This window comes from Myiozetetes cayanensis, unplaced genomic scaffold, assembly GCF_022539395.1.
Source record: "Myiozetetes cayanensis isolate MyiCay16 unplaced genomic scaffold, myiCay2020 scf33, whole genome shotgun sequence".
NCBI lineage: Eukaryota > Metazoa > Chordata > Aves > Passeriformes > Tyrannidae > Myiozetetes > Myiozetetes cayanensis.
In genome coordinates, this window is record NW_026087555.1 from 1,290,466 (window position 1) to 1,306,053 (window position 15,588).

General features: G+C 37.8%; 1 protein-coding gene across 8 annotated transcripts in view; it reads right to left on the minus strand.

The window, feature by feature from the left end:
- DCLK2 (doublecortin like kinase 2) overlaps positions 1 to 15,588 on the minus strand; it is an 82,637-nt gene that overhangs the window by 21,292 nt on the left and 45,757 nt on the right. For 6 of the 8 annotated variants that reach the window (XR_007630242.1, XR_007630241.1, XM_050327280.1 and 3 more), the window contains exons 5-8: positions 15,122 to 15,172; positions 11,427 to 11,521; positions 4,383 to 4,455; positions 3,327 to 3,435 (exon numbers count right to left, since the gene is read on the minus strand). Coding sequence is in view for 5 of the 8 variants with exons in the window: in XM_050327280.1 (XP_050183237.1) it covers positions 3,327 to 3,435; positions 4,383 to 4,455; positions 11,427 to 11,521; positions 15,122 to 15,172 (328 nt within the window). In the remaining 3 variants the exon portion in view is untranslated. The remainder of the gene's footprint in view (positions 1 to 3,326; positions 3,436 to 4,382; positions 4,456 to 11,426; positions 11,522 to 15,121; positions 15,173 to 15,588) is intronic. The other 2 variants (XR_007630243.1, XM_050327281.1) reach the window with 1 other exon arrangement.

Below are 15,588 nucleotides of genomic sequence, written 5' to 3' on the forward strand. Positions count from 1 at the left end.
CCCATCTGTTGAGTCATGTCTTTAAATACAGACATATAGGCACCCTGTACAAAAGAGACCCCCTTATTCTTTTTGTAGAACAGCTGGTATAAGAGGATCCTAGCTCCCCAGCTAAGGCTTCTAAGCACAACACTATTAGAAATTAGGTAGAATTAACAGGAATTAAAAAAGAAGCATTTTTGGTTGGCCTTTCCTCTTTCACTGTTATTGTTAGCAATTATGGCTGTGTATTTATTTTATATAAAATTCATTTAACATTTCACTAAAGATTTGATCACATATAAAACTAGATGTTTTAAGTTTAATTTTGCCTTTTTTTCTTTTTCATTTTACAATTGAAAGGTTGTTTTTCTAGCCCAGTTTCCTCATTCCAAAAAGCACAGATGACATTTTGAAACCCCAGTGACCTAGCACACCCCTTGTCCCATTTCCAGTGGAACTCAAGCGATTTCCAAAACGCACAGCTGATATTTCTGAAAATAATATATTATGTAATCTGATGCTTTTAATCTGCTATGTTTCATGAACGTTGTTCACTCTATAAATAACAAAGGATGTGTGGCCAGTTTCAGGGTGCATAAGCAAGCACTGTGAAGCATCATTCATCTTGTGCTTGAGCTGAAAACTTTGGGATTTTAAACCATGGAAGAACCTCTGAGACACAAGGTATGCTGGGACCTGAGGGGATCCACCTGTCCCATAGGGGAAAATGCATCTTTGGGCAATGTCTGGGGAAGCCAATTGAGAGAGCCTTAAACTAGACTTGATGGGGGAAGGGGATACCAACAAGATTGTAGCAGGTAATGGTTGGAAAGGCATCACCTAAGGATGGCAATGCCAATGGGAACACTGGCACTGCTCCCAGGAGCATGAAGAGCTCAGGAGTGTATCTGAAATACCTGCACACCAATACATGCAGTATGGGAAACAAATGGGATGAACTGGAAGTATTGGTCAGATTTCAGATCTGTGATATCACTGTTGTTCGTGAGACCCGGTGGAATGAATCCCAAAACTGGAGTGCTGGGATGGAAGGCAGGAGCCTGTTCAATAGGGACAGGCAGGGCAGCGAGGTGGAGGTGTTGCACTATATATAGGGGAGAGCTTTCACTGCACAGCCCTTACAGTCAGTGGTGATGTGGTTGAGAGCTTCTGGGTGTGGATAAGGGCAATGGAAAACAAAGGACATGGTGTAGTGGTAGTCTGCTACTGTATCACTCAGTTGGGATGTAAGTACCATTGAGTTATTCTGTAGGCAAAGATGAGAAATTACTGTGTCAGGAGCCCTTGTCCTTATGGGAGATTTCAACTTTCCAAACATTAAGTGGAAATATCATACTGCTGTGAAAACAGGCCTTGAAAATTCTTGAGGTTTGTAGGAGATAATTTCTTGTCACAGGTACTCAGTGACCCAACTAGGCAAGATGCCCTCCTCGACTTGCTATTTGTGAACAGAGAAGGACTCACGGGGGATGTAATAGTCAGAGTCTGTCTTGGCCATAGTGATCTTGAAATGGTTGAGTTTAAAATTTTTTATGTAATGAGAGAAAAGGACAGCAGTGTTGCTCAAGAAAGCAAACTAAGTTATTCAGAAAATTCTTTATCAGAGTACCCTGTATTTTCTTTTGAGGATCAATTGCTGGTCAGTTTTTAAGAAACACCTTTCAGAAGCACAGGAGTAAAAGATTCCACTGTGTTCTAAGTCAAGCAAGCAGGGCAGAAGACCAGCTAGGCTGAAGAAGGAATTCCTCATGGTAATCAAGAGCAAAAAGAAGTTGTATGATCTTTACAAGCTAGGTCAGGCTTCAGAACAAGATTACAGAGCTGTGGGTCATATATGCAGGAAGAAAACAAGAAAGGCCAAAGTACAATTAGAGCTGAAACTGGTCAGTGTTGTGTCACACAAGGCTTTTTAAAGTATGTCAATAGCAAAGGGAGATCTAAAGAAAACATATTTGTTGAAGACTGTCACCTGACTAATAGAGATTAAGATAAAGCAAAGGCATGCAATGCTTTTTGTTTGCCTCAGTCTTTAGCAGTACTGATAGACATGGGGCTGCCCGGTCTCCTGAGTGAGAGGACCACAAGAATGGGAGCAGTGACTTTCCATCTGCTGACACAAATTGTCAGGGACCAGCTGCATCAGCTGAATGCTCACAAGTCCCTGGGGCCTGATGGGATTCATCCCAGAGAAGTGAAGGACCTAGTAAATATCATGGCAGGACCTGGCTCAAAGACATATCAAAGGTTTTAAGAGTCTGGGGAGGTCCCTGCTGACTGGAAGCTTGCCAGTGTTATTCCAATTTACAAGAAGGGCGTGAGGGAAGACCCAGGAAACTACGGACCTGCTAGTATAACCTCACTTCTGGAATGAGATGTTTCCATTCACAAGTACCTTTCTTTCCTTTTACTATAACCAGTAGACAAGGATCAAATAGTAGAAACTGTCTCTGTAACTTTTATGGTTTTTACAGTCATTTGCTGAATTTTCCCAGTATTTGCAAACAAGTTGGGGATTCCTCATAATATTTAAGAAACTGACATAACTCTCAGATTGATGAAGATAGCAGAAGGTGGTTCTAAAAAAAATACACTGAGAAAGTGACAGTCAAATCATCTGTTATGTTTGCACTAGTAGCAAAGTGTGACACAAAGCTTTCAGGGGAAGGGCAGTGATACAGCACAGGTCTGGAAAGGTATCCTGTCTACCCCATGGGAAATCAGGCACAAGAATATTTCAGGATCTGGTATATTGAAGGGTCCACTTGCCAAGTCTCTGGCTACTCAGCCCAGTACCTCACAGAAGAAGCAAGCACAAGGGAGCCAGAAGCACAGGCTAATAGCCAACCACTGCACGCCTTTAAGAATGCTTTACCCACAGTGAACTGAAAGCTGTGAAAAATCCTGTAAGCAGCAGGCAGTAGGGACATTAGAGCAGCAGAAGTGCTGAGGCAGAAGAGGGGGGGCTCTCAGAGGCTGTTTAGATGCCACATACAATTTCCTGTCACCCACAGCCATCTGTAGTGTGAGGGATTTCTGGAAGATCTGTGGGGTTTCCTTAAGAGTCACCATTAGAAGGTGATACCTCCTTTAGTTTTTGGGATAAAATTGTTTCTCTGCTGTTCTCATATTCCTTTGCCAGAAGAATACATAGGAAGCTCTGCATATTTCACTATGTCTATTTCTCCTGAAGTGTGTGCATATCTTTGCATATGGGAATGCTGCTCTTTGCTTTCATCTCCTTACATTTTTCTAAGAAATTATGTTAATGCACAGGGCTTTATCCAGTAAAATAAACAGCAGTACTGAACATTTTCCTTGCTCACCGTTCTACACACTCCTTTACAACAGCAAAATTGCCATCACCAATCACCTTCCCCACTTTGTACTTCTCAAGAATGGTAGATGACCCTGAGAACTTGTTTCCATTCACGCCTGAAAAAAATAAAAAAAGTCAATAATGCAAGCTGAAGTGTCAGCAGGATGCAACATATCCCCAATGGGTTCCACAGATACAGAACAGTCACAAATGCAAAGTAAAACTTAAAAGTAAGCTGTTTTCTTCACTGCTTATTCCCTTGGTTTTATCTGAAATGTAAGAAAGAACAAGATAAACCCAGAGTTGTTTGACCTTTTAACACACAAATCAATTCTTACTATGGTTTTGTATAGGCATATTCTAAAAATAATGAATGCAGTTAGAAGTTCTTAGTCTAAAATTTTCTGAGCTCAAATTACTTTTTTGAAGTACCTTTTTGCAAACTTAAAGTAAAAATGCAAATAAAATTCATCTGCAATTCATGTAAAAGACCCAAAAAGTTTTATCTGCTGATATCCTTCAAGATCCTGTGGCTGCTGCTGAAACATCCAAAGTGCAAATAATGCTGATGGGCACTTATTTCAGTATTTTTAAAATACAAAAATTTACTTTAGAATGAAATTTTAAAATAATTAAAAATAATTAACATTGCTTTAAAGAGATAAGGAATGAAAGGTTAAGTTTAGCTAAGGTCAGTTGATAGGCCACTGGTTCTACCTGAAGTACAACTAGCTCTTTTGAGGACGGCTCCTCTTTCAATCCAGCCACAAACACATTTCTGGTAATACTGCAGGTCAAAATCAAATTCCTAGCAGTAATTTTGAAGAGCAGAGTCCACTAATACGCTACCACTCGACAAAAAATTCACAACATTTGTTTCCTATCTTTACTGCCTTGATGTATAAACTGTGATAACAAATTTCCCAAGATAAGTTTGTCAACAATGTATCAAACATCAACAGAAAAGGATTTGGAGTCATTAGGAACCACCTAAAAGTGCTAAACCAGTTGTCACCTACAACAAAATTTTTGCAAGGACTGTTAGCAATTACTGGTGTCCTACCTTCAGGACTCTGGCAACGGAGTGATTCAGGTACACCATTCACGTTGGAAGAAGATCCGCCATGTGGAGAGATCTGTGGATGTACACAAGACCTTTTTATTTCTGATGGTAATCACAAGAAAGAGCCATATTAAAAAAACAGCTAAGTTGAAAAAAAAAACCACCCTAAAACCACCTAAAACCAAGTCAGTTTACTTTTTACTCCCACTGTATTTTTATTCTTGCTTCCTCACAGTTCATTGTCATAAGAATACATCATCACTTACACCAATTCAAGATTCAGTCCCAATATTCCAATTTCCATAAGTAGTTGAACACATTTTAGTAAAAAAGCAAAGAAAATTCCTTCCAGCTGCACCTACTTCCATCTAAACACAACACAGTCAGTTGTGTGGAGGCAACACAACTCATTCCCTCTTCATTCTACACAAGATCATGACAATAAACTCTGTGCACGTTTTCATGTCAGCCAGAGGCAGCCACCTCCAGACAACCATCAAGAGGCCAGTGCAGCAATCACACTGTCACGCTGCAGTCTTAACACCTCTCTTCAGGGATGGCACTGTCTGACATTTCCCTGCCTGAACTCTACCAATACAGGCTCTCTTTAGGGTAGTGCTGTAACATGCTAGGAAGGTAATAAAGAAATGTTTTCACGGCCCTACCAGTTTCCATTTAAAGAAGAGAATTTTGGCATAGGTGGCTGGGTACATCTACGATAATCAGATTTATTTAGTAATCTATGAGGCTATATTTTAGGTTATTATAGATGTGAAGATTTATCACATCTACAAGCACTTTAAGTTAGATGTGTGATATGCAACCAGACACAGATTCAGTTTTAGTAGCTATGACACTGTAAAAAACAAGTATCTAAATGATTTTGAAGCATGATGGCTGAAGAAAACTAATTTTCCTGCACTAAAATCTTAAATAGTACTTCATCTGAATCTTCACGATTCTCCTTATAGTCGTCCTGTCAAATTGCCCAGGACAGACACAGCAATAAATTTTTATTTTAAAAAGGGGTGGAGGCATAGGAATGAATGCCATAAATAGTAAGATGTACTGGCTGTGTTCTATGCACCACTTTTATAAGCTCTCCCATTACAGCTATGTACAGCTCCATAAAATTAAAATATATTTTAGATCATCCCCCCTCTTCTACATAAAATTCTTGCTGCTCTGTGAAGTTCCATATCTTGTTTTCTTCATGGGCTATTATAGTAGCTCACCACTCCCCACATAAAGGATTAAAATGCTTCTCTGCCTTAAGCTCAGTGTCTGTTGAAATGGCTTTTCATGACACCAGGAATGCAAATGCAGCATTTTCCGTTTTAGCTGACATTGTCTGGTTACACTGCTGAATATTTTAAATCATTAACACTATTGTCAGTGAGAGAACTGAACTGACAGATAGGGATATTGTCTAAAGGCTCATGAAATGCTAATGAATGCTTAAGTTTCTAATGGCAGCTGAGCTGCCAAATCAGCTAAAGGTACAGTAACTATAAGCTGTACAACTTAATTTTGCAGAGCCTCTAAAACAGCGAAGTTTACTAGCATTTGGCACAGGAGTAGCATCAAACAGCAAGCAGTCAGCTACTACTCTGCTCCTTGATAATAACTGAAAACTAGGCTATGTTAATGCTGCTGTCTTTCTGAGTTATCTATTTATTTAACAAGGATCAGGAGCAAGGACACTTGGGTTAAACGACATTTGTGCAAAATCATGAGTCGGTTTTATAACCAGCCACATTTTCTTCAAGCATGAAGCAGAGCTAACAGAGCTAACAGAAACAACAACACTCACTGCAAAGTATTAGTCATCACCTAAAATATTAGTAATCTATTCTGGGTATTCAGTGAGTCACAATACATGGGAATATCTAGCCCGTATTTCCAACTTCCTTCAGTCTTGTAATCAGGGCAGAGCATGACTGGGCACATTCCTTCTTACCACAGTTATTTACAAGAAAGCAAACACTAACAGGAAAAAAGCTAAAAGGAATAAATAAAATAAAAAAACCCCACCAAACATTATTGCTGCTGTTGTGGCTGAGGTGTTAGACCAGAACCTGTGATGGCAGGTTTAACCCTAGCTCTGCTACAACTACACATGTGGTGGGATTTTATTTTTTGTCTCATGAGAGTGTGAGGAAGGATCCACAGATACAAATAAATAAATATAAATAATATAAACCCATATTCTTTTGAAGTGGAATGGTACCTCAGTTGGCAAATCTTTGCACTCTGGATTAAACTAATTATCCATGACACAAATGTTTGTGGAAACATTTGGGGATTTTTTCCACATCAAAGGAAAAACCTAACTCCTTGGTAGCTAAATGGGATGGTGGCTTCTAGAGTATCCACCTAAACGTTTCCTGCATCTGTCCTTTCATGTCTAGAGAGAAATTAAGAACTTTAGCCACCAGGTTGCCAGGCATACTTGCCAGGCAGCTCTTGTATACATTGTCCTGTGCTCATTTGTGAAGTGCCGAAGAGACTAAACTGTGAGGTACACACACACACATACGTGTGCAGCCCCACATCCTTGTGTCTGCAAAAATGCAGACAGAAACATGGGACACCTCGAAGTTCACCTAGCCAAAACCAGAAAAAGTAAGTCTACTATTGCTAACCTTTCCTTGAGTTCTGATCAAACATTGCTGTGTTTGATCTTTCATCTGAAGGCTAAGAAAGGAATGGGTACTCTCATACCTTCAGGAAAACTCCCTGGTATTCTCATAAAGCAGCTGTGCCTTTTTGAAAACATTCAAACTGGTGATGAATCTAACTGCAGACTTTGAATATTTTAGTGAAACTGAACTAACTGCAGAAGTATTCTCTGAAATCTGGGGACACTTTGATAGTGTCACTGAAATTCATCCTGACAGGTTGCAAGAAGAAAGGGCTAAAACATACTCCAAATGGAAACAAAACATTATTTATATAATCAGTATTTCATTGGGATGTTGACAGTATTGATTATTATAACGATTAACAGTAACATAATCTGTAAGACAGAAACTATGTATTTTTTCAGCGATACTTAACCCAGTTATACTGAGAAGTTACTTTTAAAAATACAATAGCCAATTAGAATGTAGCGATTATGCCTCCACTAATGTGAGCATATAGGGTAGGGCATATAGATATATCATGCACTTTGTTGCACTATTCTGAAGAACCAATGAAAGATTTACCCTTTTTCTAGAGATACTTTTGAGTGGCATCACATTATATAAAGCACGTAGCCAACTGCTGAGAATGGTGAAGGGACTTGACAATAAGTGCAATATCTCAGTTTCCCTACCAGTACAAATTAGCCAGCTCTTTTATCCACTGCATGGGCAAAAAAGATGCTGAACTGTAAATTCAACAAATGCATCCATTAAAGAGTCCCTCTATGAACTGCTATGGCACCTACGTCTCTAGGCTGGATAATCACATGTAAATATTCTTAACATGCAACTACCCAAAAAGCACATGTGTACAAAATTGAGGTGATTAAAAACATTGATGAAGATAGGCACTAATCCTTCAAATCACTTAAGCACATGTTTAACTTTAAGTATATTAACATCCTCATTGAAGTAAAAGGGACTACACAATAGCTGAAAGCTAAGCATGCTTAAGTTATTTGTTGGATCAGGTTATAATGCCCTTTCACTTCGGTCATTTGGTCAACCAGTTGCAAAAATAATACTAAGATAAATTCAAACACAGTGCTACTAAACACAATTGGGATTCTAAGAAAGGCCTCAACTGTAAAGTTTCTTTATTTGTAAAATTCTGTTTTCTTTTTAAGAAAGATTACAAGACACTGTGGTACTTAATTTCAAGAGGGGACAATAAAGTACACCCAAGTAAGCTTAAGGAAGTTATGACACCACTTTCCAAAATATTAAATTTAATCTAGTCTCTGGATGACTTTTATGGTACAAATTGTGCATAGTAAGAGATGCACCAGAACAGCTAAGAGTTAAATTACCCCTAACAGCATTACATAAAAATGCACACTTAGAACCAGAGAAAAATGTTAAACCTTTCAATTGTCACTTGCCCACAGAACAGGCAAAAGGACTCCTCTCAGTTAGTTGTCCCATGCCACCTAATTCTCTATTACCACTGTTTCTTAACACATGAACTAGATTTTATCTCTGTGGAAATTTAATAGACAAACCAGAAACTCAGCACATTTGATCAAAGAAGAACATTTACAGAGTAGTCATTTACTTCATGCCCATACTTGTTATCTTTTATACCTAAATCTTCACCTTGAAGAAACCCTCTGCAAAGGCTGGATATCAAACTGGCTTACTGTATGTACTGAGCAATTAATAGCACAAGGGCACTCTGGCTGGGAAGAGCTAAAAAAGTCAGAAAGAAAGCCCTTTTCTTTAAAGATAAGCTGTTCATGAGGAGTGTTTCCTGAGAGGAACTTTCTGTGCCTGAACATACCACTTATAAGGTGTTGTGAAGCAGAAGGAATCCTTGGGGACTGAAGAGACTTCATGTGGAAGGAAAAGTGGCATTCAGAGAATATGATGTAGGACTCCCTGTCTGGGATAAAATTGCTGCTGCAATCAGTATCTTTTGCAAGCTGACTGCCTTGATGTTTAGCACTACCGCTTAAGCTCTACATTGACTGTCAAACTACAAAAAGCTTAGCTAGGTTCTAATCTACAGTAAAATATTTTATTTTGCTCTGGCTTTTCAAATAAAACAGTTTTTGAAGTACAGTTCATGTGCAGCTGCTCTGATGCTCTGCTCTTTACAGGTAATAGAAACATCAACTCTGATTCGTTGCCATTTTTCTGCTGCCTCAAGCTCGTATAAAACCATTAAGTGCTGCTATTTCATCTTCTACAAAAACAAACATATATGATTTCTACACAACAAATCACTCAAAATATTGCATTCCCAAAGCCAGAAAAATCTTAAGTACACCTTATTCTGTCACTCTCTGCCATGGTATGTATATCTACATTTTCATTCAGCTGTAGTCATGGCGCCTTCTTTATACAAGTGCAGGAAGCCAAACTGCTTGTCTTTGCAGCAATGCAGTCTTGGCAACAAGGAATTCTTTAACAATAGGGAAAAAGCAGTAATCTGAAAATAATAAAATTTTTCCCTGCTCTCTCTGTTTTCCTCATCAGTCTAACCAAAACCAATTCTACAAAGGGAAAAAAAAAAAAAAAAGGGTTTCTGTTTTTTTATGTTGATGCTTACCCAAAAGAGTCATTCCCACTAGAACATAATCAAGAAACAAGTGTGACTGAACATCACACTTGATCCTTTTGGAATTTACCCCATGATTTACCAGATAACATTGCCTATCTTTTAGTTTCAGGACCACAGTTGGGACACTCCTGCTGAACAGATGCATCCAAGAGGTGCTCACTACTTCAGCAACACATCCGGTCTGAGATGCTTAATTTGGTTTTGCTGTTTTCTTTGGTCATACGGGGATGAATTATTTGACACAAAAAACCATTAGTATCCAGCATCAATTAAATTTCAAATTGATAAAGTACAACAACCTGGTTGAGTGAAATAGACAGTGAAGGGGAAAGAGGACACGTCCACTTTAGTGAGAATTGCTTGTTGCTATCAGAATTACCTCTGTCTTAATGGAGCTTTAATCAGCTAAAAGCAGACAGGACAGCAGTGGAAAAAAACAGAGCAAATTATCTAGTTTCTAAACTTGTAATTTCATTAAAAACAGACAAAAGAGCATTTGTTAAATATAGTGCAGAGCAGCTGAGAGCCTAAGTCCAATGATTTGGGTGTCCTCTACTGTAAGCTCTATAGTGGAGCTGTCCAGACAAACTTTAAGACACACAGGTCTAATTTTCAGTGTCAGAACTATTACTGCTCTTGGAAATGCTTTATAGGAGAAAGGCTGAACTATATTGCTTTGGATAAGGAGTAGCTATGGGGTGGTATAGGACAACAACATAAAGACAGAGATCAACAGTGAATTACCTCAATGAACCAAATAACTTCAAACATAATTAAACAAAGCAATAAAAATTAAAAAAATTAAACAAATAAATTAAATCAAATATTAAATAAATTAATTAATAAAATCTTTTGTCAGAATTATCACAGAAGCCAGGCAGAAACCAGTGCCATTACTCCTTGCAAAACAAAGGCTTGATAACAATTAGCATGTCAAAACCCAAATGTAAGTACTATTCAAATCACGTCCTTTAGCCAGTCTCTTAAATGCGAAAACAGTTTTCCACAGAATTATGCAGCCTCTTCACAAATAGGAGTTCACCAATTCTCATCTCACTTGATGAGAATAATCAGTGCAAACCATCCAGGCTGCTTCAAGAAAAGCTGCAATTGATGATTCCATAAAAAAATTCTCCTTGAAAGGACAGCTGCACAAATGCAGCAATAAGATGCTCAACTGTGCTCCAGACTGTTCTTTTTATTTTACTGAGCCAAAGGCACAGAGCAGCCTCCAAGAACTGTAAATGTCACCAGTTTTTAAGTGGGAGAGGAAGGGAATTCTCTTAGTGCAACACAGAAAAATCTGCCAGACATCAGGCTGCTCCCAAAGGAGCTCCAGAAATGCTTTCAGGCAGGAGACTGCATTAAGGGGTGAAATTGTGTGCCACAGATGAAGAAGGGTGCTTCAGATGAAATTCAGGAAATGCTATGAGACTATAAGGCATTGAAAAGAGGATACTACATTTATATAGGCTGAAGGAATATAAATTACTTGGAGGATTTCTGCAGTCAATGGAACAATGGAAAATTTGGAGGGCAAATTGGCATATTCAAGCCACCATCACCCTGTGCCTTTCCGAAGCTGAGTGTTCAAATGCTGCTAGTAGGATAGAATACAAAAATCTTACTTCAAATCTATTCTCCATCTCATACTAGCAAAAATTATACTAGCAAGACTACACTACAAAATTATAACTTTTTTCCTTTTTCTTCTTTTTTTTCCCCCTTCAGCATCACTGAATATATTCAATGAATAATGGAATGTAGGGGTTTCTATGGTTCTTTTCTGTTTACCTTGAGTCCACGAAAGCTGCCTGGGCTTGTTGGTGAAGAACTGGAGGATTTTGTAGATTTTGGGGTAGATAACTGACTGCTTGGGGTTCCATTAACTGGTGAAAGCAATAAAAGGAAACAAATAGAATAGATTAATAAAAATCAGAAACCATAACTTGATTTTAGACATCATATATCTCTCTTGACAACTTATCCCTCAAGTCTGCATACAAAGACCAAAAAAGACTCCTCGGAATTTGGGAATAAATTACACACTTGGATGCCACACAACTGTGCCTCAAAAAATTCACATGGCTGGATGTGGGTTCAAAAAGACACACAAATATTGCATTGTCATTACAGCGATCAAAAAGGTCTATTCTGTCCTTTGCCAGAGCAAGAGTTTTGGGTTAGTAACAGCCAAAGCCTTTAAAAATTACATCATTTATTGTGAAATCACACAATAAAATTCATACAGAAAAAAAGGCTAAAGACATTTGACCCTCCTTCTATTCATTTTGGATCAACGCCCTACTTTCTAGGTAGAATGTTTCACAAGAACACAAGTTGTTTGTTTTTCCCCCTAGAAAAAATAACAAGTATGAACTGTTTGGATTATAAAAAACTTCAGTAGTAGTAGTTCAGAAAAAATACTGATTTAGGGGGAAAAACCTCAACAAAGGAAAAGCTGTAGGTTATTTCTGAACTTCTAATAAGTACAAGTGTCTGTGAAAACATACACTCCCTCCCCCTCTGACTTAAAGAGTTCATTTATTTAAAGTCCAGTTTTTCAGACAGGCCTCATACAACATCTGTTATCTCTCTGGTGACTTGAATATAACTTAGGTCAGTCCTTGTATTCTTCTGAAAAGAACAAACTGAAGAATTTCACTATGCAGACAGAATAGCACACTGTCCACCATACACAAATATGATGCAATGTTATATGATGAGACATTATTTCCTTTCTATCTGAACCTCATTTTTTGTGGAGAGAAAAATACTAGGTAGAAATTTAAGAGCTAAAAATGTTTCATAGCTGATTCACAGTGATGAATTATTTCTTCATAAAGAAAAAACAACTCTGGTAAATAAAACTTAGCTTCAAATTAATTAAACACCTGCAAATATCCTTACACATTCAGGTCTGTCATGCATCACTTCTTAAACAGTGCTATTGGATTTATTTTACAAGTGTCTATTGACCTAGTACACTAACATTCTCCAAGTGTTGAAGATGCTCTTCAAGGACTGTTTTTACAACCATCTACCAGTAGGCCAGGCTGACTGCATTGCAACTTCCATAAATCCCCATTTTTCACAAACATCTTTCTCTGATGTATGATGTTAAGATATAACTAATTAGCATTTAGCTACAGAGGAAGTCTGTCTTGAAGTCTGATAACTTGGATTTACATTCTCAGTTCTGTTACAGGATTAGTATTTTCTCCTAAAAATATTCAGTGTGTTAAGGATATTTTTGTCTTGACTTTAACAAGGATTGCCTGTAAGAACAGGCAAATTATTTAAGTGGGTTTTTCTAAGAAGATAAAAGTATTTAAGAGTATACATCCGTCCTGCAGACTTCATCACTTTGTTTTGGATAACCTTTTTGAAACCTGGTACATCAATACATCCTTGTTTTATAAAGAATTTGTAAGTACAACAATGAAAAAAAGGGCTACTGAATCCTGTTTTCTGCATGACCAAAAATGAGATACTTCAGTAGAAGAATCTGCTTCCAAATTACAAACTATTACTACAGGAGGAAAAGATTTTTGTTTGTTCACAAATTCTTTTATATGGTTCACAGAAATGTCACTATTTCCTGCACATGACCACTCAGGTCTACACTACAAGGCATCTTTTTCTTCTCTAAGTCACTTCCATACTCTTAAGCATTGAGAGAACCACTAAACTGTACCAGTGGCTGGTTAACATAATGTTCTTTCCTCTGAAAAATGTCTAAGGAAGAATATCCCAGCCTACACTGACAGTACTGTAGCTCCTTGCTAATATCTTAGCTATGCTTGGCGGACAAGGGTGGTGTTCTGAGTCAGGGTGTGACTAAATGACATCCAGAGGTCCTTTCCCACTTTTGTCCTTTTAAGACTCTACGACACATGGTTCACTCTGCTGAGGATGCTACTGAAAAGAGACATCTGTAGATTTTTCTTTGCCAATGTCTTCTGAGATGCACTATGTGTGAGTTGTACAAAACTGAAACAACAGGAAAAGCTGGAATTTGTAGTCAGCACTGCTTGGTTTGTGTTGGTTTTGGCTGGGGTAGAGTTAATTTTCTTCACAGAACTAGCACTGGTCTATGTTTTTGCTAGAAAGTGTTGATGATACAGGAAAGTTTTTGTTATTGCTGAGCAGGGCTTGTACAGCACCAAGGCCTTTTCTGTTCTTCACATGGCATGCCAGTGAGCAGGCTGGGGGTGCACAAGGTGTTTGGAGGGGACACAGGCAAGAGAGCTGACCCTGACTGACTCAAGGAGTACTGCAGACCATACGGCATCACACTCGGGAATAAAACTAGGGGGAATTTTGGCAGAGGGGTTGCTACTTATGAACTGGCTGGGCATCTGTCACTGGTCATTTGCATCACTTGTCTTTCTTGGGTTTAATTTCTCTCTCTTTGTTATTTTCCTTTGCATTACAATACTATTGTTGTTATTATTATTATTATTTCAGTTGTTAAATTGTTCTTATCTCAACCCATGAATTTTCTCACTTTCACCCTTCCAATTCACTTCCTTCATCCTGCTGCAGTGGGGGAGTGAGCAAGTGCCTACGTGGTGCTCAGCTGCTGGCTGAGGTTAAACAGCTAAAACTGCTGTTTCATAGAACAGCACTTATTTCCCTCCCCCACTCAAAAAAACACACAGGTAATCTGTACAGGAACAAGAATTGTACAGGTAAAAACTTGTTCGATCCTACTGATTTGCTGATCATTTCACGTATATTCCAAACCTAATTTTTTTATCTATTTTCTAAGCATAAATTCTTTTGAAGTTTCTTTCCACATGTATACCAATTTGAATATACAGGAAAAAAAATCTTTTCTGTCATTCTTAAGCAGTTAGGCTACAGTTCTTTAGCATATTGGAATGTTTAAAACTGAAAAATCTACTAATACCATTTCAATTGTGACTTCTAATAGGGTCCAAAGTCTCAAGTAATTTGTTAATCAAATTGCATGTTACTTGTTTCACAGATACTTTAACTTTGAACTAAAGGTTCAGAGAGGTTTCTCAGTGTTTTAGAACTTAGGCTGAAACAATATAAGATAACAAAGAGAGATAAGAAAGTGCAGATAAAATGAAAACCTATGACATTGTTTTGTACTGATTTTTTCAGTAACACTCATCCCTGTCTTTTTTTGCTGGTTGAAATTTTCTGTTATAATAAGCTTTAGAGTAGATATATATAAATGATTCCTCAGAATGCTCCTCTATCTGTAGTCAAATTATACCTTTAAAAATTTAACTTTGACACCATTAGCAGATGCCCAACAAGTAAAAAGCATTATTTTGCTCAAATGATCTACTTCAACAAAAAAAACAACACCCATTATATAACACTCTGCTTCATCAAATGCAAAATGTGTGTTTCAAGCCTGAAAATATTCATAAACACAGCAAAAAGAATGCAGGTAAATGAGGAGGGAGGAGACACACTACTGATACACAGCCATAATGGTAATGGCTCACCTGGGGATTTTGCTGAAGAATGAGCACTGGAGTAGTGGCCACCCCTCTTTACTGTACTCATATATTTGACACAAAGGAAAAAGACATTAAGGAAAGAAGTTATTAAACAGCTCTGAACATGCATGAAAGGAAGAAGGGTAAATAAAGACAAGTAAAGACTACATGAAAAAAAAAGGCAAGTAAACAGAAGGATAAATATCAGACATTTGGATAAATTCTTCAAATTAACCGAACCGAGGGGGTCCAAGTAGAAATAAGTAAGGAAATGGTAGCACTGATTTGTAAGCATTTTGCATAAAATTAATTGCTGATAGATATTCTACGTGATCTCGTTGGAGGTAACAGAATTGCACAAAATTTAGATTAGTTGCAAAAATTTTCCTTTATGCTACATTTTTCTGTGATCCTTCTTTGAAGCTTTTCAGTTAAATATTCAACCTTTATAAACAGATTATAAGTATTCTACT